Source organism: Nicotiana tomentosiformis, chromosome 1, assembly GCF_000390325.3.
Source record: "Nicotiana tomentosiformis chromosome 1, ASM39032v3, whole genome shotgun sequence".
Taxonomy (NCBI): domain Eukaryota; kingdom Viridiplantae; phylum Streptophyta; class Magnoliopsida; order Solanales; family Solanaceae; genus Nicotiana; species Nicotiana tomentosiformis.
In genome coordinates this window covers 125,465,662-125,488,772 of record NC_090812.1, presented here as the reverse complement: position 1 = coordinate 125,488,772, position 23,111 = coordinate 125,465,662, and the positions used below count along the sequence as shown (strand labels likewise).

At 35.5% G+C, this 23,111-nt stretch overlaps 3 protein-coding genes across 5 annotated transcripts; all 3 read right to left on the bottom strand.

The window, feature by feature from the left end:
* Window positions 1-2,110: 2,110 nt before the first annotated feature.
* On the bottom strand, window positions 2,111-8,935 carry LOC104117100 (iron-sulfur cluster co-chaperone protein HscB homolog). 2 transcript variants are annotated; one of them, XM_009628089.4, is made up of 7 exons: window positions 8,478-8,925; window positions 7,874-7,970; window positions 7,628-7,717; window positions 7,055-7,120; window positions 3,725-3,793; window positions 3,024-3,167; window positions 2,111-2,665 (listed from the first exon to the last, which is right to left on the bottom strand). In XM_009628089.4, exons 1-6 carry the CDS (start codon window positions 8,789-8,791, stop codon window positions 3,030-3,032), a joined length of 774 nt encoding a protein of 257 aa, XP_009626384.1. In that variant the 5' UTR covers window positions 8,792-8,925; the 3' UTR covers window positions 2,111-2,665; window positions 3,024-3,029. The 2 variants fall into 2 exon arrangements, with proteins under 2 accessions (XP_009626384.1, XP_009626385.1); XM_009628090.4 differs by lacking the exon at window positions 3,725-3,793 and having other exon boundaries at window positions 8,478-8,935.
* Window positions 8,936-10,098: 1,163 nt separating this feature from the next.
* LOC104117099 (uncharacterized) lies at window positions 10,099-22,016 on the bottom strand. Of its 2 annotated transcripts, none has more exons than XM_009628088.4 (11): window positions 21,840-22,016; window positions 15,665-15,886; window positions 15,409-15,536; window positions 15,056-15,164; window positions 14,891-14,930; window positions 13,777-13,866; window positions 13,581-13,680; window positions 13,316-13,455; window positions 11,917-12,019; window positions 10,908-11,794; window positions 10,099-10,575 (listed from the first exon to the last, which is right to left on the bottom strand). In XM_009628088.4, the coding sequence occupies exons 2-11, from the start codon at window positions 15,801-15,803 to the stop codon at window positions 10,320-10,322; spliced, it is 1,992 nt and encodes a 663-aa protein (XP_009626383.1). In that variant the 5' UTR covers window positions 15,804-15,886; window positions 21,840-22,016; the 3' UTR covers window positions 10,099-10,319. The 2 variants fall into 2 exon arrangements, with proteins under 2 accessions (XP_009626383.1, XP_009626382.1); XM_009628087.4 differs by having other exon boundaries at window positions 21,866-22,015.
* Window positions 16,710-21,519, bottom strand: LOC138909198 (uncharacterized). The gene is made up of 8 exons (XM_070200387.1): window positions 21,175-21,519; window positions 20,784-21,128; window positions 20,383-20,595; window positions 19,440-19,984; window positions 18,986-19,319; window positions 17,738-18,694; window positions 16,988-17,320; window positions 16,710-16,898 (listed from the first exon to the last, which is right to left on the bottom strand). Exons 1-8 carry the CDS (start codon window positions 21,517-21,519, stop codon window positions 16,710-16,712), a joined length of 3,261 nt encoding a protein of 1,086 aa, XP_070056488.1.
* Window positions 22,017-23,111: the final 1,095 nt, after the last annotated feature.

The window sequence follows — 23,111 nt, the reverse complement described above, 5'->3', positions numbered from 1 at the left end:
ACCAAATAATCAAAATTTCAATTAATTATTTAGCAAAAAAAATCATTGTAATTATTTTTTAAATTCATCATAAGAGTAAAATTATTTTTTAAGTTAAAAAAAATATCTTACATAAATTTATTCTATAAAAAGAGTGTTAGAGATTAAATACATAGTATTAAAAAGGCCATACAAGTGATTGAGGAAGTACAATCAAAGTTAAATCCTTAACAAAAACAAGCTTTCAAGACTATATTATAAAGAGTCGATTCTGGTATAGCGGGATTATCCTTTGTAGATGCCTCCGCCGGAATCGGAATAATATTTCTATGTCATGCATTACTTGTAAATGTCAAATCAAGAGGCATGATACTGTTAGCAATAATAACAAGTGTTTGTACCATCAACGATTTTGTTATGAGGTCGTACAACTCACTTTAGATTTGGTATACCTCTTCAAACAATTGAAATAACCATCACAAATATATCAAAGCAGAGCAATAGTGCTAAATTTATAAGGAAAGCTAAATTGATAATATGGGATTAAGGACTTATGGCTAAGCGTCAAAGAACCAAAATAATTGCCTAGAGTTTTAGAGATATATTGGATATCAATAAACCGTTTGGTGGAAAAGTAATAGTTTAGGAGGTGATTTCTGTCATGTACTATCAGTAGTTCCGAAATCGACGAAAACAGAGACTGTAAAAGCTAGCTTGCCAAAATTATACTTATGGCCTCAAATGAAAAAGATTCAAATGACAAAAAATATAAAAGTAAGAATAGATCCAACATTCAGTGACAGTCGAAAATGAAGAAGAGCACCCAATAAAAAATGATTTGGTTCTTCCAGAACACTTGGTTATCAACCCCAAGGGTAATGGTAGTGCATTTAATAAGAAAAATACTTTCATTATTAGATTAAAATGCATTTCGTGCAAATTAAATGATAGAAATTAAAGAGCTATCTTAGCTAGCAGAAACGAATATGTTGATCAACGAAATAAAAGGTTGATTGCTAAGTTTTATGGTATAAACAAAATATTTTTTAGTTTTGACTCAATAGAAGATGATCGATACCAACCATTACTACCAAGAAGAATACTTAAATATCAAATGGCTTTCCACCATCAAGGTTTGTTGTCAAGTTTATTGTTTCTTACGTATATTAGTGACACTGTATATATAATAGACTAAGTTAAAATTGATCTTCCATTGCATATATAGGTTGATTTTGAAGAAAAATATGTTTGTCATGCTACTGAAAAACTTACTCCGCCGAATAGCTTATATAATATTACACAGTTAGTATATAGAAATTTTGACAATAAAGTCATCCATGTAGAAATTATGATACTGGTCAAAGTACTTCTAAGTATGTGTTTATCCCCGAAATCAACTTTCGTCTTCTAAAACTAAAGAATATCCTTTTTAATTGTGGATATGTTTATGTTTTATAATTATAATAAATAAAGCGCAAGGAAAAATATCCTAAATATTGGACTATATTTACAACAATATATTTTCTTGCACGAATAACTATATGTTGCACTTTCAAGAGGGATATTAATATCAACAACAAGAGTTCTGGTTATGGCAGAACAACCAAAGCATTAGAAGGAAACATGCACAAAAAAACATCATCTACAAAGAAGTGTTCGGTAAAATACCATCATATTAGATACCTTTAAACGACAATACATAATTATCTAATTAACATGTCTAAATTGATCATTTTTGTAAGTTCTGATGATGTACTTTCATTTTGAATTCACGTATTATGCTATTGTAATAATATTTTTTGACATCTAGATGATTGTTGAATTATTATGTATAAATTTTCTCATTAATTAAATTTTTTTTCTTCATATAAATAAATATTTAAACCATCATGTGTTATTATTAACGTGCAACACACGTTTATTGATACTAATATATTTATATGTCGGTTTGGTTCGAATTTTTTTACTCAATACCAAACCAAATCAAACCAGGCCTCATCGGATTTTTTAATTGGTTTGGTTTGACTTTTCGGTTTGGCGCGGTTTTCCGATTCAGTTTGTACACCCTGAGGCTATGTGAAAATTAGCCAAATAGAATCGAGAAAAAAAAAACACACAAAGCAGATAACAATTTGGATCGCTGAAGGTATATCATTACTCAATACATGTTTTTCAAAATAGAAGCACTATGAACTGCTAACATAAGAGAGATAAGATACTGATTTGTCAAAGGTTCAATTCACGAAAATATTGGAAGAAAACAAATAGAAGCAACCTCGAGTCTTTAAAAATGGAGTTGATAGAGATCCTCAACACAACTCCGATCACCCTCAGGAACATCCTTTCTATTCAAATGCAACACTTCAAACTATCACTTTCGACATACTTTTATTCTGTTTCCATTTCATACAAATAGTAACGTTAGGGTCAAATCCACCAGAATCATCAATCATTGACTAAGAAATCATGTACACACTGCTGGTGTTGCTCCTGGCAATTATTTTGTGGATAAACAGTGTAGAATTTGGGCTTATATTGGCAGGAATGGTAGGTGCTAGATCCACCACAGCAGGCGAACCCAACTCCATTAGATCAACTGTTTATTGTCTTGTGACTTACTCGTGTGCCCGGGTTTCATATTATCGGGCCTAGTTGCATCTCCACGACCAAACCACAGCTTCATGCTCTATGCAAGTCCAAACAAATACCAGTAGATGAACAAGTAAATTCCATAGCATTTGTAATCCGACATTTACTAATGCAGATAAAAGTATATCCTCACAAGATTCACAAATATGTACCAAAAAACTGTATGCAACCAAAATGGTATTTTACAGTAAGAATTAAGGTCAAATGAAACCAAGAAGTGAAGTCCAAGGGAATTTAAAGTTGCAAAATATTAAGCCCCACTGCAGATTATTGAATAAGCCCATACAACACCAAGGTGGAAACTGGAAAACCATCAGTTTTTTGGATGTCTATCGACAAGAATAAATCAAGGATGAACATTTAAGTACTTGCGCAACAATTATAAGGTTCCATACCCTGGACTAGAGCTTCTTCACAATCTCTTCATTTGCACGCTTGTAGTAAGTCATCCTTTGTGTAGCAGCCACGGCTTCTTCATACTTCCTATGTTGTAAGGCGTTTGCAAAAGAGATAGATGATTGTTCGAACTTTCCCTGTATCTGCAGAACAATGAAGTAGAGTTAACGGAGATAGAATAAGTAAAGCCAAGCTCATTGCAGACTTACATCAACAAATATGGAATAAAATATTATTAGAAATAGGCATGGATAAGAGTTACAACAATTGCAAACCTACACAAATGCCAAAATACCAAAATAAAAAATGTCCAATTAATTCCTTCTTTATTATGTTTGCACAAGTGAAACTCGTAAAAGTCTTTACTTTGTCGTAGTTAATTTCACATAATAAAAGTGTGAGATGGCTATATGAGAAAATTCTTCTAGTGACTGACCAGAGGAAAGGAGGAGTAATTACAGAACTAATAATATTATATCAGGGTATTGTCAGTCAGCAACAACCACTTGATAACACTGCGGCTTGCTTGGGCATTTAATATATGACTCATATCAGTATAGCAATCTGACCTTCACCGCAACCAGAGCCAAAAAACTAAGTGGAGGAGAAAAGGAAAGAGGAAAACTGATAATTTCTCTGACAGCTATCAGAAAAAGAGTTAGGTTCTTTAAACGCTTATACTACTGGGTTCCTTTTGTACCTCTCCCTGAATTTGTTTTAGTGCCTGAGAGTTAGCAGCCTCTTCAACAGTTTCTCTGAGTTCCATAATCTGCAGTTAAAATCTGATGATTAACAGTTGGAGAAAAAGATTTTAGGCAAGCCATGGGAAGAGAAGCACGGTTAGCACCTTTACGAAGATCAATTAAAAGAACATACCATTCTGCCAAGATAAATATCAGATAAAAATGCTAAATTTATTCCAGGAAATAACAAAAGTTTTAGTGCCAACTCTTCTCTGCAAGCATACAAATTCCTTCTGTATGTTGTGTATTCTTGGTAAGATTCTTGCTAGAGTTCTCACTTGCAATTTTTTTGTTCTTATTGATGATCGAGGAATCTGCTTTTTCGAGTTTCAAAACTCGGTGGATCTGGGCTTCTCCTCTACCCGTCTCCACTTCAATACCAAAAACTTGGTTCACCAACCAATATTCAGAACTCTACTCAAATTTCAGTGATAAGATATTTCTTGTGTTCAAAGGTAAAAAGAGAAAGAAGCGCAGGCCTTAATGAGGAAAGGCACAAACGAAGAAAATAAATAAATATATACATACGTAATTGAAAAATAATAGCTATACATGCAGACAATTGTTACATGGGCAAAGAAAATTGAAAAGTTACAATTAAGTGAAATACTTATTGTTTAGTGATGTCCTCTTCAAATTACAGTCTGTGGATGATTATGGGTATGCCTCAATGCTGTGGATACCAACGCATTGCTTAAGCAGGGTGAAGAGCTCGGCCTGTTTTAGCACCTAGCTCCAGGGCTTAAGCGTGCTTCAAGCGAACCTTTAACTGGACATTTAAAGTTCTGTAATGCACCATCTTGCAACTTTAGAAACCAACAATAAATTAGTTAACTTTTTTGCTAAGGGAAAAAAAAGTTCATATGGCCAAGCCTATTCTATGTCACCACTGATTCAACACCTTCAAAACCGTAGGCAATGAATCAGCATAACCCCACTAAATGGGTAATGGCAAGGTACTACTCTACCACTAAATGGCTAATGGCGTAGAGCCATTTGGTCATTTTCCCAAATGCCTACTGTAATCTAATTTATGCTGTTACTGAGCACCCCACATGGAAGACAAGTATGGTTTGCCACATCCTCAAAAGTAAGCTTCTGTGTCAGAAAGCAGATGTTTCCCATTTTTCTTATCCTTTATATGGAGTTGGATAATTTCTTTGGTGCTTTAGGAGCTCAAATAACATGCAAGTATATCACGGAGCGCCACTCTTATAGAATCATATATGGCTATGGTGGCTTCTAGAAGACGTATCCTTTTACATATTTCAATATATCAAGAGCAGGATGAAAGTCGAAGATGTCAAAGCAAAGTGGGACCTTCACAAACGTTAAAGATGAGGAGAAGTCGCCAACCAGAAGAAGAAGCAGAGAAGTTGCAGACCGGGAGAAGAGGTACCACAAATTAATAAGAAAGATTAGAGAAAAAATAAGCTTAGACCAGGATAAGGTAAGTCTCAGATAAGGAGAGGTGAAAGAAGAAGATATGCAAAAGCCTTTATTTCAAAAGGCCTAATTTTCTATTTCCTCCTCTTTTCCCCACTGTATTCTGGTCGGATGGGTTTCAGCAGAACAGAGTGATCGCTTCTCTGTGATCACTTAACGCCTCACAGAAAAGAAGTGAAAACACCCACCTTGGTGCACTTCCATGTTTCAGGTGATGAAGTGCTCTATTCTTCAATACATGAGTGGTAATTCGAAAAGAGAAGAAAATACAAGGTTCAAAAGCAACAGGTCATGAAGCAAACGTGATAGAAAAAACGTCTTTCCTTCTGCACTAAAATGCCTTCTTCCCATATTACACCTCTCATGTGAAAAGAGAAGCAAATAGGAGAAATCTACAATCGCAGCACCTCATAGCAAAAATAATTTTTGACTAGAACAGGGAATACGAGAAGCAAATTACAAGCTCCATCATAACACATCATATTGTATAAAAAACAACAAATAACCATTTGCTAGAAGTTAAGTTTTAAAACATGTCAAATTACTTCAGTCAGCCCCACAAGTTTTTCCTTACTTTCCATCATTCACATCTTTTATTGATCAGCTGCCTATATTCTTCTTTCTAGTTGCTTTCGTTAGATAAAGAGGAAAGGAATACCCCAAGACGCATCCCTTTTTAATATTTTCAACTCTAACTGTAGTATCTGTCAACTCCAAACATAACAAACAACAAATAACCATGTGAATTTCATCACGAGATGGAAAACGAGTTATTCAAGTTACTGAGAAATCATACTTTCCCTCACAGATATTAATGAATTACTCCATCAAGAGAGTTGGAATTTTCAAAGATTTGTTACAACAAAATCCTCCAACTGAATTCACATTACTCGTCAAAAAGAAAAAAGAAATTCTTTAACTGAAAATTGTTGGAAGTGGCTAAAGGTGGAGGAGGAAATAGTGACTCCCTATTGGGGTCCCGATAAATCTAAAGCCTTAAACAACAAAGGTAAAATGGCACCATAGTCTAAGTTGCTCGGACTTGAGTGCGGGCGTCCGATACAGGTGCCAATCTAGAAGTCGGATCCTTCATTATCTAAACTTTAGGATTTGGGGGTACGGATACAGGTGCAGGATTCGCCTAAAAATAATTCAAATATCTAAAAATAGAGTTAAAAAAATATATCTAAATTATAAGACATTATGTGAAAAATTTACAAGGTATTCCGAGAAGGAGAAAATATTGATCAAGAGGAAAGGAGAAAGACTGACACAGAAATTTCTATATACAAGGTATTCCATTTTCATCAATATCACCCTAGCTTTTATTTTGATTTCAAAAATCATTATATCTTACTAGATCCAGTACGGATCCCACACTCACGTCGTGTCGACACCGGTACAGCACCGAAAGTAAAAAGTCTGAATAACTTAGATCATAGTACGGATTTGTTGCAGTTCTAAGTAGGATTTTTGCTTCTGGAAAGAATTTTCTACCCACTTCGAACTCTTTCTTTCACAAATTTGCCTCCAAACACCATTACATTTTTGTTATCATTTTTTTCCCCTCCAACTCAAAAAAAAAAATAGTGACTCCCTATTTGGAAAAGCTGAAAAGAAAACACAAAGTAATCAACCCATACCAAGCCACTATGACCAAAGCTTTACCATAACAAGGGAGGGACAAAAAGCACAAGTTTGAACATAAGATGAAAATAATATTCATGTTAAAGGTATTGAATGCCAATTTCTATCTTAGATTTAAAAAAAAAAACAATATGTCCTAAAAACAATTAACAGCAGCACTTCTCAAAAAGTAAATCCAGAATAACAAACTTTACCTCAGCAAGCAACTCTAGGTCATCAATCCTTTCCTCTTCATCCACATGCACACCTTCCAACTTCAGCTGGAAGCCAGGAAAAAACAACAAAAAAAAATATTTACTGACACTTGGTAGACCACAATCCAAAACTCCTATTACTTCTGCATCCAGTTATCTTGTCCTTATGTTGCCATTAAATTATTGATATTTTCTTCATTTTAAATATTTCAATGCAGATTTTCAAACTTTATTCTGAAAGAAAAGGGAAGAAGGAAAAAAAATGAAACCAAATGCAATTGGTCAAAGTAACCACTCATTTCTTGCAATTTTCCAGAGGCAACAGAACACATAAGTCAGGATATGAAATATGCTTTTAAAATTACACTATCTTCTTGTCCTTACAGTTTGTTAAGCATGTTTCAGCCTAAAAACATAAAAATAAAGAGCAGGTAGTATAGACGTAATCTTCTGTCAAAAATATATCATAAAAGACATTACAACTAAAGAAAAATATGTTTTGAACCAGTGAAAATCACCAACGAAAATGAAACTACAATAGCAATAAGTATGTATCAAATAATGGTAACCTACAATGTATATTGCCCTTGATAATGGGTCAGTTAGTGTGCGATAGGCATTGATCACACGAGCGGACTGTTCAGCAGCATACTCCTTCTCTTTCTAGCAGAAACAGCAAAAAAAAAAAAAAAAAAAAAAAGCCACAAGAAAATAATTTCAAAATTTCGGTGAATAGGGACCCCCAAAAAAGAAAAAACAAAGGGGAGCCTTAGAAAGGAAATTCACATATATATGTGCACAATGTACAATTTTATGAACCTCGGATTTCGTATGAACCAAGTCTGGATGTAGCTTCCTCTGCCAGTCTTTGTACTTGCGCTCTAGATTCTCCCCCTCAATTCCATATTTCTTCTCCCTGTAAGAATGCAGGGAATCTTTAGCATCTCAGTATCACCAGCCATGGAAATAAAAGAAAAAATCTTCAATACGTGTAGAAAAAGAAATTAATAAGAAACACATCCCGCACTCTTTTAACAACCTTGAATATTCAGAACAATAGCAGCTCCTCTCCCTTTTGATATTATAAGTACAACGACACCCATGCTGAACAACCACCTATAATTAAACTTTGGTTTTTCTTCTCTACGTCATATTTATATTTACTAGTTTTCCTCCCAGAATACCAAACTAAGAGCTGCTTCTTGAAAATTAATCAGCCACAGAGATTCAGTACCTCATAAACTCTTAAACCTAACACTATAGAGACTACAAATATGAACACGGTCATAGTTCTAAAGCTACAAAAAAGGAACCTCCGTGAGTTATTACTGTAACCTTATGCTCCATGAATAAGTATGATATTGATAGAGACTGACAATTATAGCAATAACAGCACCATATGGTATATAATCAAGGAACTTACAATCCAAAAATGTGGAAATAATCAACAGATTGATCGACAGGCTGGACGCAGCCACAAGCATTGCAAACCAGAAACGGCGTCGTAGTTGACGAAACAGCATTGCAATTCCAGCAAATAAGCTTCTGAGCAGCTTCGGAACAGAAATGGAATCTTCCAGAAAAGTCATAACGTTGAGGAAACTGATCAACTTGTGGAGAAATTGAAGAAGAAACAGGAAAATGCAATTGGGACGGAGAAACAGAAAACGTCGTTATTTCCCTTCTCAATAGCGCTACTGGGAAGGATGTTAAAGTCCGGAGCTTCTTCGTCCACATTTCTGGGGTTGGTCTTGACAAAGCGTGGCAGCAAGCGGTGATGAACTTACAGAAGCAAAGAAGGCGGTGACTCTATATATGGGAAGTAACATTTGGTAAATTCGACATTTGGCCAAACTTTTAAAAGCTTTTCTCCAAAATATTTTTCAAAAAGATACTTTTCACGACGAGGAGCAGTTGGTGTTTCTAAACACTTTCAAATATATTTTTGAACAGGAGTGTAGTCAAACTTTTAAAAAATATTTTTAAGTGTATTTTTCTTTACTTTTGAAAGAAACTACTTATTCTACTTTTACTCAAATATATTTTTTGTCCTTCTTAAATTTTGGCCAAATACTTAACTTTAAAACAATAGTATTTTTGCCCCAAGAAAAGTATTTTTTTTTGCCAAAAAGAAGCTTTGCCAAACATACCAGTAATCCAAAAACTAAATTAAAATGCGAGAATTATTCAAGAAAAGCAAGTACTTTATTAGAACCCAATGTCGGACTCTTAACAATATATGCTACATGTCTGAACAGTTAAGAAATTCCCTAATCACATTTTTCTAAACAAAGCCTGAAAGATGTGACATCCTTTGCTTAATCTTTTGTGGGTACAATAGCAATGCCAAATTCACTAAACGAGATCTTGATATGCTGGGGAGGACAAAACGTCAACAAGCAGCTAAAGACCAACTATAAAGGGAGACCAAAAGCACTCTACTTTGTGTTTTTTCTGAGTACTAGCTATGATGATTAATGAAATTCTTATTAACATTGTTTCGGTTCTTATCTCCTCGAGTTGATTAAGCAACTTCTGTAATGAAGTTTCAAGAGTCGATTAATCATTAAGCTACTTGAAACAGACAAAAAGTTTCAAATCTTAGTCTTGAGATCTGTAAAGTAACCTAAGATGCTCAATGGATAATCAACTTTATTCCAACTTCTCTACATTATTTAGAATATTGCTCAATGGTTAAGCGACTTTACGAAAGTAACTTATCATACAGTACTAAATTTAAGAATCTAGAATCTAGTGCAGTTAGAATGGCTTGTTGAAAGTGACAGTTCATATAGTATTATTCTGAAAATTTTCGGAGCAGCAATATAAAGAGAAAAAATTGACCAGAAGAACATTACTACTTGTGTATTCAAGAAAACATGCAATGGAAAATTGAGTACCATCTCACGTCCACGCAATAAGTAGTTTAAGTGACCAAGTAAATCATGATAAACCAGTATTGTAATATTCTTCTAACGAGAAAAAAGAAAGTTTTATACTTCTTTCCTCTTGAGAATAACAAGCCAAAAAGAAAAAAGAAAAAAAAAAAGAAAATACACACTCCGCCTTATTTCCTTTTCTTATATTAGCTCTTATAATTCTGGTACCGTGGACATAAAGTTACATTGTAATACATACGAGCATGTTAGTCACATTGTATTGTACAGAACACTCTGGTATTGACCTTAATTTCATTAAGAATTTTACAGCCGTAATAACAGGTAAAACTATGTTTTTTCGTTCCTACAAAAAAAATTGTTCAATCTCAACCCATGACCTGTCCCGGGAGAAAATACAAGCAGCAGTAAAATGGTAGCTTTCTTTTCCTTTTACCATTCTCTTTTCCGTGGACGCTATCTGCATGGACAGCCGTGACGTTATCTTCCTTTGTTTGGTCTACTGAGGTATGTACAGCAGTATGGTGTTCATCGCCCAAGGTTTCAACATAATCATCTGGTGATGCAGGAGCAATCTTCTTGTTGTGGGTAGCTTCCCTCGTGCACAGACTAGAACTTGTACGCCTGGAAAGTTTATACACCAATTTTTTAGATATTAATAGATTAGAAGAAGATATGATCAAACGCATAGTAATCAAATCATGCCATTTCAACAAAAATTTAGCGTTGCAGAACCTTCTCTGCATGCATAATTCGAGACGTTCAGACGAAGTTGCAGAAATCTAAGGTTTTTACTAAGCTAAGTGACGATCTCTTTGCCGTTTCTATGTACTCATTTGGCAAATACATATTTAACTTCTTGGAAACCAATTTGGCACGTTTGGTGTAGAATAAATAAGCTTAGCATCACCCATTATTTCAATGTAGCCTCTTGCTATTAAGCAAACAAAATTTACCTGGAACTGTGACTAGCAAAGCTGTTCCTGTGTTCGTAAGGGGTCGCCTCTGACAATTCCTTTTTTGGTGAATCAGCACAAGCTCTGCCACTTCCATGAATTCGATCAGTTTCTGATGATTTTGAATTTTTCTGACCATCCTCCTCTACACCTACATACTTAACAGTAGTGTTGCTGGGAACAGATCTAATCTCCAAATTATATCCAAAATCCTTTATGATAGAGATAGCCTTCTCTAAAGTTCCCAGAGCTTGTCGGACCTCAGAGCTAATCAAAACCTTCTTGTTGTTGGCAGGCATGTGCACGACTTGATTAGCTGGATAATTGTGCGCTTTCTTGTCATTCTCATTTAAACTTTCAATCATTTCACTCGTGTCTTCATCAATTTCCTCAATTTCGCTATGAACTTTGTTATCTCCAGCCACAAAGTCGTCCTGCTGTGATGAACTGGTTAAACCATTATCGGATTGCACCATCTGTTCTGGGCTTTTGACTTCGACATTTGTTTGTGTTCCTTGATCCACGTGAACACAGGCGTCTCCTATTGGGTCTTGGAGTTCTAAAGCACCATTGCCATCTCTTGTCCCTTCATCAAGTCGAAGAGATGCATCTTTCTTCAAGTCTTTTTGCCGTCCCAAAGTCTCACTTGTCCCTTTATCAAGATTAACACATATGTCTTCCTTCAACTCTTGCAATTGTAAATCCCCATTGCCATTTCTTTTCTCTTCATCAAGCTGACACACATCTTTCTTTAGGTCTAGCAGTTCCAAAGCCGCATTTCCATTACTTATATTATCTGAATAAAGAGCTTTCCGTATTCTAGCATATAGTGGATCTTTTAGAGCGTTGCTGAAATCTTCGTCACCTTTGGCTACTGAAGCTACTTCCTGCAAGAAAAATAGTATATTATAATTATTATCCAGAGAACACAAATATTGATTTTATCAGATCATCGTATTTCACAAAAAGAAAAATCAGAAACAGAAGTGGGAACTGAACTGGCATTAACCTTTTTATAAAGCTTGAAACCAGCACCTACGAGCTGCCTTGAAACAAAATTGATGAATGAGGGAGGAACAAAGTCCAGTTTGATATCCATGTTTGCTATAGTCCTGTTAAATTTAAAAGCAGAAAAAGAGAGTTCATAATAAAATAATAGGAGCGACAAATTCTTTTTAACACTGAATTTGATGTCACTCCTACGCCGCTTATCGCAGCATTAGGCTTTTCTTTCTTTCCAATAACTAGGTACTTTTTCATCAAAGAGAAGTAGGTGATCACGATTATACATCTACTATAAACAGTATCTGATTTATAAAACAGTATTTGGTTAATGTTGTATCCTGTCTTGTTGCACATAAAAGCACTGAATCAAGAGGAACGTTCTCCCTTTTGCCAAAAGTATCAGCTCTAAACATTTGCAGAACTACTGCTAACCACCAAAAAAGAGGAGGAAACCTTCTTTGGGCTTCTAGGACTTCATTTCATCTATGTCTTCGTCTTAGCTGTTTCAGCTTTCATTGGTCGAAGAACCCGTTGAATGTTGACCAAATTGGGTAAGACTCTTGTCACTGACACAGGTGTCATGTCGACATTCTAATTCCTTCGGTTCTTTAGGAGCTCAAACAACATGCAAGTACATCACGGAGCACCACTCTTAAAGAATAATATATTGTTATGTTGGATTCTAGAAGAGTAGTCGTTATATTATTGCATATTTCCAATATATCAAGAGCAGGACATACTCCAAGAATCTGTGCAACATAGCTGGCAATGCAATTTATATGAACGTTCTCTTTTTTTCAATATGTAAATATAGGAACTCTTTGATAAGAAAATTTTAGTCAGTAAACAGGACCATCTTGTACGAAGAAATATTAGCTTATTACAACCAAAGCTCTCAACGTATTGAGTGGAAGAATCATGTTTCAATACCACTGGAACCTACTTAATAGCCATATCATCAACTTCAGCTAGAGTTAGAACTTTTTAGAGTGGAAGTCAAAATAGCGGGGTTGTTCCGAACATGGGAAATTGTGCTACCCATTCTCAACCTCCCCCCTCCCCCTCCTCCCCCCTCCCAACCTAATGAATTGGAGAAGGAACCAGATTACCAGAATAAAATTTTCAAAGATTTATTACTATATCACTTAAAGTTTCAACACTACAAAATCTTATATCCACAAACAGTCCTCATAGTTCCAAAAGCATCTTCTTGACCCCCCCCCCCCCCCCCCAACAAAAAAAATAATAATAATAATAAAGAAGTTCCCATGGAAAAGGCTAACATGAGAAAGCAAAAGGAAGCGTTCAAAGCTGATCATACTGCATATGTCAAGACTTGCTATGCCTGTCTATCTATATGTGATAAGTATTTTTAATTTAATAAATAAGAAATTCAAAGTTACCTGAAGTAGCTACGATTATCAGTAACTTTCTGGATAGCAAAACCTCCCACCACATCAATTCGTACTACATCCAGTGGAATTGGTATTCCATCTTTTGAAAAACCATGAGTGCTTCTATCAACACTATCTAAGTCAGAGATCTGGAAATAGAGCTTGCTTGCTATCAGTTGCTTTAATATTGATGAGAACAAATATGATAATGGAAATATAGATAGTTATCAAAGATATAATCATTGGCAAATGTCATGGACTTTCACAAACTTACCGAATTTAGAAGTACTACAATCAGACCATCTTGAAAGTACTCAAATACAAAGAAATGTATAAGGGCCTCCCTTGCTGACAACGGCCATGAAAGCTTCATCCTTTCTTCCAAGTAGTTAAACATATATCAGCACATTATTAGAGACATAATAAGAAGAACAAAATAAACATCTATGGACTGCTATAGGATGACAAACCTTACTAGACATATTTGTTCACCGTCTCTGACCTTCTGCAAGCACTCGGAGGCTACAATCTTGAATGTTGGAATTGTGGTTTGCGGCCACCTGATGCGAAAATGGGGTGTATTAACACAATTTGTTGCTTGACATTTATCCACAACGAGTTTTTGCATTGATAGTAGAAACGCACATTAAATAGAAGTGAAAAAGGATAAGTAGAAATATCCATTAAACAGAAGTGTCAATACAACATCAGACTATCCCTCAATCCCAAAATTGCTGGGACAATCCCTTGAACTAGTATTCAACGAACATTACTGTATCACCAATGGATATGTTAAAGATAATTTTGAACCTCTACTGACATTTTATTTAGCATTAAGCTTCTTCGAGCAGATCCATTCTAGAGCTTTCATATTCACATTTACTGCATTAAGTCTACCAGCAGCTTTAATGTGCATCATCACCTTGATAAAAGGTAAGAGCAAATGCTCCCCAATATAGACAAAACCAAGAAATTCCGGTTGTGCTACAAATACACACATATATTTCTGTGTAGTACTTTTCTTAAAATATATATGTGCTCTTATTATTTACCTTTTGTTTGTGCATTAACTACTTGGGTTGTACAGGTAATAAAGAGTATCTCTGAGCGGATGCTGCGATACAATTGTACTTCATGCACAATTTCTCCCCGCTCCCCCTAATGAATTCACCATGAATGTCATTCTCCGTGAATTGCTTCAAAAGCCACCTATCCACCACTTCTACCAGTCTCATATCTGCCAACTTATACAATTTCTCTTACTCGAATGCTTGATTTCGAACTTATGCAAAATTTGCTGATACAAATGCAATACCACCATTACAGCTAAAATTTTATAGTTCAAGCTCTGCACCGACTCCAGTCCCTTTGTGCCAGAAAATGCGAACATTTGTATTAAGAGTTTACCCAGACAATTATTCTTTAGGACATCAAAAGTGTCAGATTTTTATATCCTTATTTCACTCGTTGCTTGTGAAGATTATTTAGAAGCAGTGCAGCAAGCAGCTGCCTAGAAGCTGATATTTGTTGCATGGTAAACATGAGACAGGCTGCTTAAGAGTCTTTAGCATACTGGATACTCACCATTTCTTGTAGAGCTCTGCCCCCCATGAGATGCATAAACCTGAAACAGCCATTTCTTATCTCAAAAGTCGTCCAATACTAAAGCAACACGAACTTTCTACATGACCTTGACTGATAACCACTCCAACAGTGAATAAAATAGTTGAGATTTTAATTTTATCTTACAAACATCTGCTGGGCCATCTACATAGCCTTCAACAAGGAGAGTATGGAAAGGAGTGCCTTCTGGTCCCTCTCGATACATAACACGGTATTCTTCAGTATCTTGTTTTACCTGCAAAAGATGGAGAAACCAGCATTGCTCTCATATTAAATAACAGATGAGGAGAAATATTTTTACAATACATGAATAGTAACACTAAAAATTTCTGGCTGTCCAATAAAGCATCAGGCTTTGGTGCTACTAAAAACGAGCAACACTGATGCTTCAAATAAGTTTCGGATCCACAATCACATTAGTGAGTCAAGATTTTGAGAATTAGAAAAAAGATAATCTATAAATGTGATAGATAGCCTACTTTCCAACCACCATGTGTTGCCTCAGAAGACTTTGACTTCTCACCATCAGTTACAGATGCACTCCTTAACATGCTCAGGAAGTTTGCCACTTCCTTGGTTCTTCTCTCAACTAGATTATCACTACATTCTGCAAGAGAAAAGGGGATGGGGATGGATAAAGGCATCTCTGCTTAGTATGTTTAGATGATATAAATGTTTTAGAATTAGGCAACTACCTATCAAAGTAAAATCCATATTCAAAGTGACAGAACAAACCTTGAAGATCACATTCTGATGAGCGTAGCATTTGATTCTTGACAAGGGGCTTAAGTAAATCATTGTTTACAAGATCATGAGACGCCAGCGTCTGATCCAATCTATCGCGGTACTGAGAGATGTTACCAGTGTCCCTCATATTTATCAAGGAAAACAGTACTGTCTCCTCTCTAATTCTTAATCAATGAATGAAGTGATTTGGTATATCAAGTATGGAGGGACCTACAAATTTATGAAAAATCATGTTTCAGAAAAGCTTCTCAGTATAGATGTATTTGTGTAAGTTAGTCACGACAGGAATTTGAACTTTTGACAAAATAAATTTATTATTCAATGGATATATATCTATGCCATTTTTTTATTCAAAGTTAAATATCACACATAAAATGGATTAGATACTTTATCTGAAAATTTGTCAGCAGGGAATTCAAGCAAACAAGGGAAAGAGCAAATCTCAGAGTATCCGAACAAGGTCCATAGGTTTGGTAAACATATAATAAATGTTGGGCCATCCAAGCAACTCTGAGAATTTGTGTACATAACATAACTAAGAAGTGCCAAAAATTTAAGACGTATAGGTTAAATAAAGATAGACATTTAGTACAGCCTGATCAGATATATAAAGTTGATTAAATGTGCAACTTCAGGGAAGTTATACACCACCTAATTGACTTCAAATAGAAACTCAATAGCTATTTCTTTCCTATCCAAATCATTATCCATAAATGAATGATAGCAAATGATACTGGTTTCAGTTAACACTAACCAAAAAAAAGTTCCCAGCACCTACTAGTCCACAGATGCAGAAATCATGAAAGAGACCAAAATTACAAAAACATCCAACCCACAAGCAAGCAAATACTGACAGTCAAATTGAGAGTGATTATCTCTTTTTTTTTTTTTTTTTGGGTGTTGTATTATATCATGAACTCACAAAACAGAGGGGGGCTTGACCTGACCTCTGGAATACAACACAGATTGTTAGACAATCAATACAAAAAAGGAGACAGTTAACCACAAAGTCTCCAAACTAACTACTATACAATTAACTAACAAAAAAATTGGCTTTGTCGTTATCCATCAAAAGAGGTCCTTTAGCTTTCCCTGGTAATTGCTGAAAGGAATGATATACGGCTCCCTCAGTCAATGTACCAGCTAACTTAGCGAGATAGTCAGCCACCTGATTGGCTTCCCTATAGCAATGAGATATCCTGATAGTTGCTTGATCCAAAATCTGCAATGTGTTTTCGATGATGTTTCTGAGGAGAAGGTTGCTAGTGAGTCTATTTCTCAACATGTTTACCACAACCGTTAGAAATGCACCATAGCACATCTGTTATACCCGTTAGAAATGCACCAGATCCCTCCATAATGTACAGCTAAAGCTTCTGCACAATTGTGGTCCTTGCATTGTACAAGGATAGCAAATGCAAAGATGAAATCCCCATGTTCATTTCTGACAATTCCACCTATTCCTGCTTTTCCACTCTCCTTCGAAAAACTCCCATCTGTATTAATTTTAACTTCTCCAGAACCCGATTTCTCCCATGTGACAAATATACTTCTGGAGATTGGCTTAAGCTTCTTAACATCCTCACAGATTCTACTCCAAGGCATACTCAGTTTGCAGCTAGGAAATGCCCTTGCAATTGTAGTCTTAATAGTCCATAAAATTTGGTGTTCCATGCTAGAAAGATAGAATTTTTTTGTTCTCCATATCTACAAGCACACCTGCTCTTCCAGAGAATGACAATAGGTGTTATTTGTATGAGCATTTTATGGACGGGGTTCATGTATTTACTTTGCCACCAGCTATTGAGGAACTCCCTCACAACAGTTCTATGGTATTTGATTCCCAAAGGTTGGCCAAACCTACACCAGAGGAATTGTGCAGTATCACTCTCAATAAATAAACAAATGTTGGATAGTTTCACCATGGGGAGCAAAACAACAAGAGTAATTAGTCACTAACTGGATTCCAAATCTACTAATGGTGTCATCAAAAGGAAGTTTTCCTTTAATCAATCTCCAGGACAAAAAGAAAATTTTAAAAGGTAGACATGAGTGCCAAACCTTACTGCAAAGGTAGTTAATCTGGTTGTGTTTCCTAATACTCTGCCAGGCAGCATAATTAGAAAAATGTCCATCCGTAGATGTCTTCCAAGTGATGAAATCAGGCCTGTTTCTATCTCCAATATCTATTTTGACTATGTGTTGCACCATCCAGTTTGGTAGAGTAGCTTGTAACTTCTGCATATCCCATCCCATGTCATTAAAAAATTCATTCACCTTGCTTTTAGGAGAAGTTTGTAGTGTTGGGCATAGATTAGCTAAGGCTCCTTTTTCCGACCAATTATCCCACCAAAAGCTACATTCTCCATCTTGCAGTTTCCACACCATATTAGGTTTTGCTTTCTTTTTAATTTGCATAAGGCTCATCCAGTTATGTGAGTTCCCTGAAACTGCTACTTTGGCCACCGGGTGTGCTCTAATACAGTACTTGGCCTTAGTAAAGGTAGCCCAAAGAGTGGGTTGGGATCTGAATCTCCACCACCTTTTCACTGTAAGAGAATCACATATGTCAGTCATTCTTCTAACTCCCACTCCACCTTCCTCTTTAGGATAGCATAGGTTTGCCCAAGAACTCCAATGATAATTGTTTTTGTCCCCATTTGAGCCCCAAAAGAATCTGGCAAAGTGCCTCTCCATCAAGTTAAGAATACTTTTAGGAGGATTTAATGATGTCATGGTGTAGGTAGGTAGTGACTGCAATACATGTTTAATCAAGATTATCCTGCCCCCGTAAGACAGCATTTTCCCTTGCCATCCATTCAGTCTCTTAATTATTTTAGCCAACATGTCCTCAAAGTATTCCACTTTTTTCCTTCCCACATATATTGGACAACCCAGGTAGTGGAAAGGAAACTCCTTTTTCCAAAAAATCAGTTGCTTCTCTGATTTTGTTGATCCTGTTGGCTCCGGTTCTTGGTGCAGTAAGAAAAAAACTTTTATCCTTGTTAACCTTTTGACCTGAGTTTTTTTCATACCACTTTATCTGTTTCATTATAGCCTTGATGGATTTAGTGTTGCCACTACTAAATACCACCAAATCATCTGCATATGCCAAATGGTTGATTGTGGGACCTCGATCGTTCATTGAAAATGGGATGAAATAGTCACTATGATTGAGCTAATTCAAAAGTCTAGACAAAGACCTCTGAACCAATGATGAACAAAGAAGGGGACAAAGGATCTCCCTGCTTGAGACCCTGTGATGATGTGAAAAATCCATTTCTCGTACCATTTACTAATATAGAATACCACACTCCAGATATTAGTTTTCCAATCATTTCTATAGTTCTCATTGAAGCCAAATCTCCTTAGTACTGCCATAAGAAAAGGCCAAGACATTCTATCGTATGCTTTGGCCATATCCAACTTCATCACCATGTTTCCCCCTATGTTTTTCTTTTTTATGTCCTGGACAATCTCCTGAGCCAACTGAACATTCTCTGTAATGAGCCTGCCCTTCAAGAAGCCACTCTGATTCTCAGAAATCAATGTGGTCGGCATAGGATTTAGCCTTCTAGATATAATTTTGGTTATGATCTTGCTGATAAAGTTACTCAAGCTGACAGGCCTCAGTTCTGAGAAACTAGGGAAGCAATACTAGAAGGGTATGAGTGAAAACTTCGTCAATGTTCCCCCGTTAAAAAAACTCTGAACAAAATCAGTGATGTCATTTTTAATGATATCCCAGCAACTGTGGAAAAACCTCCCACTGAAACCATCTGGTCCAGCACAACTACTGGCACTCATACTGAACACTGCTTTCTTGATTTCCTCTTCTAGTGGAGTGCATGAGATCGATTCACTATCTTCATCTGTAATGCAAATAGTAATACATTGAAGGATTCTATGGTCCAAGACGGGTTGTTTAAGATTGAAAAGATCTTCGAAGTGTTTTATAGCAGCTTTGGAGATGTTCTCATTTCCACTCACCCATTTGCCCCTCTTATTCTTGATTCTATGTAGTTGTAGTTTCCTCCGCCTTTCTCGAATCACTGCATGGAAGTACTTGCTATTACAGTCCCCCTCCTCAAACCATTTGATTTGAGATTTCTGCTTAAGTAATGATTCCTGCTTGTTGAGCCACATTATGTATTCAGCGTGCACCTTGTTCATTTCCTCCGTCCCTTGCTCAGTATTGTACAATAGGTCAATATCTTCCAGATTTTGTACCTTTGCTTCCCATTCTTCCACTTGTTCATATACATCTCCAATTGTTTTCCTAGACCACTGACTCAATCTTCTCCCCACCTTCTTGAGTTTTTATTGCAGCCTCCACATAGGGTTACCATCAAAATGGTGATCCCATTCATTTCTAACAATTTCAAAAAATCCAGGTTGTTTGATCCAGAAATCTAGGAATTTGAAGTACTTAATTCCTGTTTGCTGGTCTGTTTTGCATTTCATAAGCAACGACCTACGATCTGATCCCACTCTAGCAAGGTGTTTCACTGTATTAGAACTGTATTTTTGCACCCAAAGATCATTCATAAAAACTATCTAACCTCTTCCAGATTCTCTTGCTAGGTCTCCAATTATTGCACAAGGTGACATTGGATCCAATAAATCCAATATCGGCCATCCCACAAGAATCCATACATTCAGCAAAGTCAAAAACTTCTATAATTTCTATGTGGTCTGCCTCCTACCTTCTCCTCCGGATCAAGAATAACGTTAAAATCCCCTCCGACGCACCAAGGATCAGTAATTCTTGAATTTAAATTTTCCAGATTGCTCCAAAGTTCTTTCCTCTCAGCTGTAGTGCACTTAGCATACACAGCTGTAACAAAGAACCAATCAAAAGAAACATTCTTCCTAAATTTGAGAGTAATTTGTTGTTCATGGTCAGAGACTACAACAGCCTGACAGTTATCTTCCAAAAACACCAAATGTGCCCATTTTGATTAGTAGTACAGTGTTGAAAACCCAAAAAATTCTTGTACCCCTCCACTTTATTAGCATTAACAAAAGGTTCAAAAATCGCTACCATATCAACTTTGTTTATATATACTAGTTTTTTAAGCCTATGAATTGCTTTCTTTTTTCTCACCCCCCTTATATTCCATATAATTGCACTAATCATAAAAGAATATTTAGGAGTTTTTGTTGTCGCCTCCCTCACCAGAAGGTTCTGCTTTGTTTTTGTTGTTCTTAGAGGATTCTTTTGTCTACTTCTCCCCCTTTTTACTGGTGAAACACCATTCCTTTCACATACTTCCTTCATGTGTCGATGTGCATGATCTTCATCATTGTGATTGTCATTATGTTCGGCCACATTCAAAGGGTCATTGATGATTAATTCAGCATGCTCTTCATCTGTTTCTTCCACAATTTCTTGTGAGCTTTGTGCATTAGGGAGTTGACCAAAAATATCAACTACCAAGTTTATTGGTGCCTGTTTTTTTCACATAGGATGGAAGACTGCTGCTTGATTCAGAGACAACATCCTCCTTCCTTTGGTTTTTAGTAACAGAGTGTTCACAATCTTTGTCGTCCGGGCCCTTGTTGAGATGTTGCATACCCTCACTAAATTGCTCATGTGTACCTCCTCTATCAACCTCTTCCTCCTTCTTACTATTGATTGTGCCTTGACTGGATTCTTGGTCGTGCCCATTTAACAATTTCTCCCCAATATGTGAGCTGATTTTCTCCTTTTGATTGCTTCTTTTTCTTAACTTTGCCTTTTCCTGTGAAAGCAGAGGTTTAAACATCACCTTGACTTTCTTTTTCGGAGTTTTGTTTTGTTTCTTCTTCTTTTTCTTCTTCATGGCCATCCTAGCATTCATCGTAGTCACCTCTTCATCAAAATCAGCTCTTCAGAGATAATACACACGCTACCAAACTAACCTCATATAGGAAGCAAACAGCTTTTAGTTTTCAATAACTATTATTCATAACAAGGCTCACAGCAGTGGTTTAAGTTCAGTTCAATCAAAATCAAAATCATAATCTAAATCAACAAAACTCAGGAATTCACTTACTACTACTCCCATCTTTCCTCAAACAAACAAACAAACCACAAAGACACAAACTTTAATAGTCAAACTCAAGTAATCATCCAATCAACAAAAATCAAGCTAACAGTAAAGCAAAGAATCAAAATTACATCAAAGTTTCAACTTTTTAACTCACTCAACAGCTGTTCTGAAGGAAATCAAGCTGGAATCTTGAAGTTTAGAGCACGACTCAGTAAAGTGCAAAGACTGAATTTTTATGGCTTCTTTCAAAGACACGGATCTCAAGGGAATTGATTGAAGCTAAAAAAAGGACAAGATCAGGTGCAAAGGCGGATATCTAACATGGGCTCTCCTTAATAATAACGAATTTGCAGACAACAAAGCAGCAGAATAATCCACAGTGGGAAATGGGAATCAAGAGCTGAACTATTCCAAAGAATTTTTCAAAGCTAAAAATTTTTACTGTAAGAAGATATCTTTAAAATAATATTCCTGTATGTCCTTTTTAGTTTATTTAAAAAACAAAAATCAGTTTCTATAACTAATTTAATATATTATTAATTTTTATCTTACTAAAATAATTTATATCACATAAATATTTATAACTTATTTAGATTATATATTTCTAAATTCTTTTCTTTCTAAGGTCTAAACTTATTTAAACATGCCACAGAAATAAAAATGTAGGAAAGCTAAGAGTGAGTCAAGAATGATGTGTCGAGAAAACACTACTTAAGAAGTCTGTCTTTTTAAGTTGTATCTGGTTGACCCCTTTTAATCATTACTTTTTCAAGGATTTATGTTTTCTAATGCTACTAGCTTCTCCTCAATTTTTTTTTATTTTTTTTATTTTTTTTGCTTAACAGTATGCTCTCCTAAAATTATGGGCACTTTTTACTTTCTTCAGAGATATAATGTGTTATCTATTTTAATAAATGTATTGTTTAGAGCTTAAGCACACCTTAATTATTTGATTGGATACATGCTTCCTTTTATAATTATCTGTTGGACAATATTTAATTGAAATTGAGAAAAAATAATTATTCATAGTTGAAGTTAAAAGAGAACATTTAAAAGTATTATCATTTTACCACCAAGACTTAAAAAAATATTTAAAAAAATGCCCTAGTGATATTTTATCTTTATTAAAATTTAAACCTTGATCTTTTGTGTCACTTTTTTGACATGATTTGTAATTAGTGTTAAGAACAATACTGATACAATTAATAAAAACCTTAAGCTTCATTCTAAATTATGCGAAAATGCAATATGACAATATTTATGCGAATGAAGAAGTTTAAATAATTTTACATAAAAGTATCAAGGAATTGTTTGAAGATTTCATATAATTGGATGGAGAATCAATGATATGTGTTGATGTTCACCTACTTTAAGCATTTATTTCTCCAACTATTCTGGTG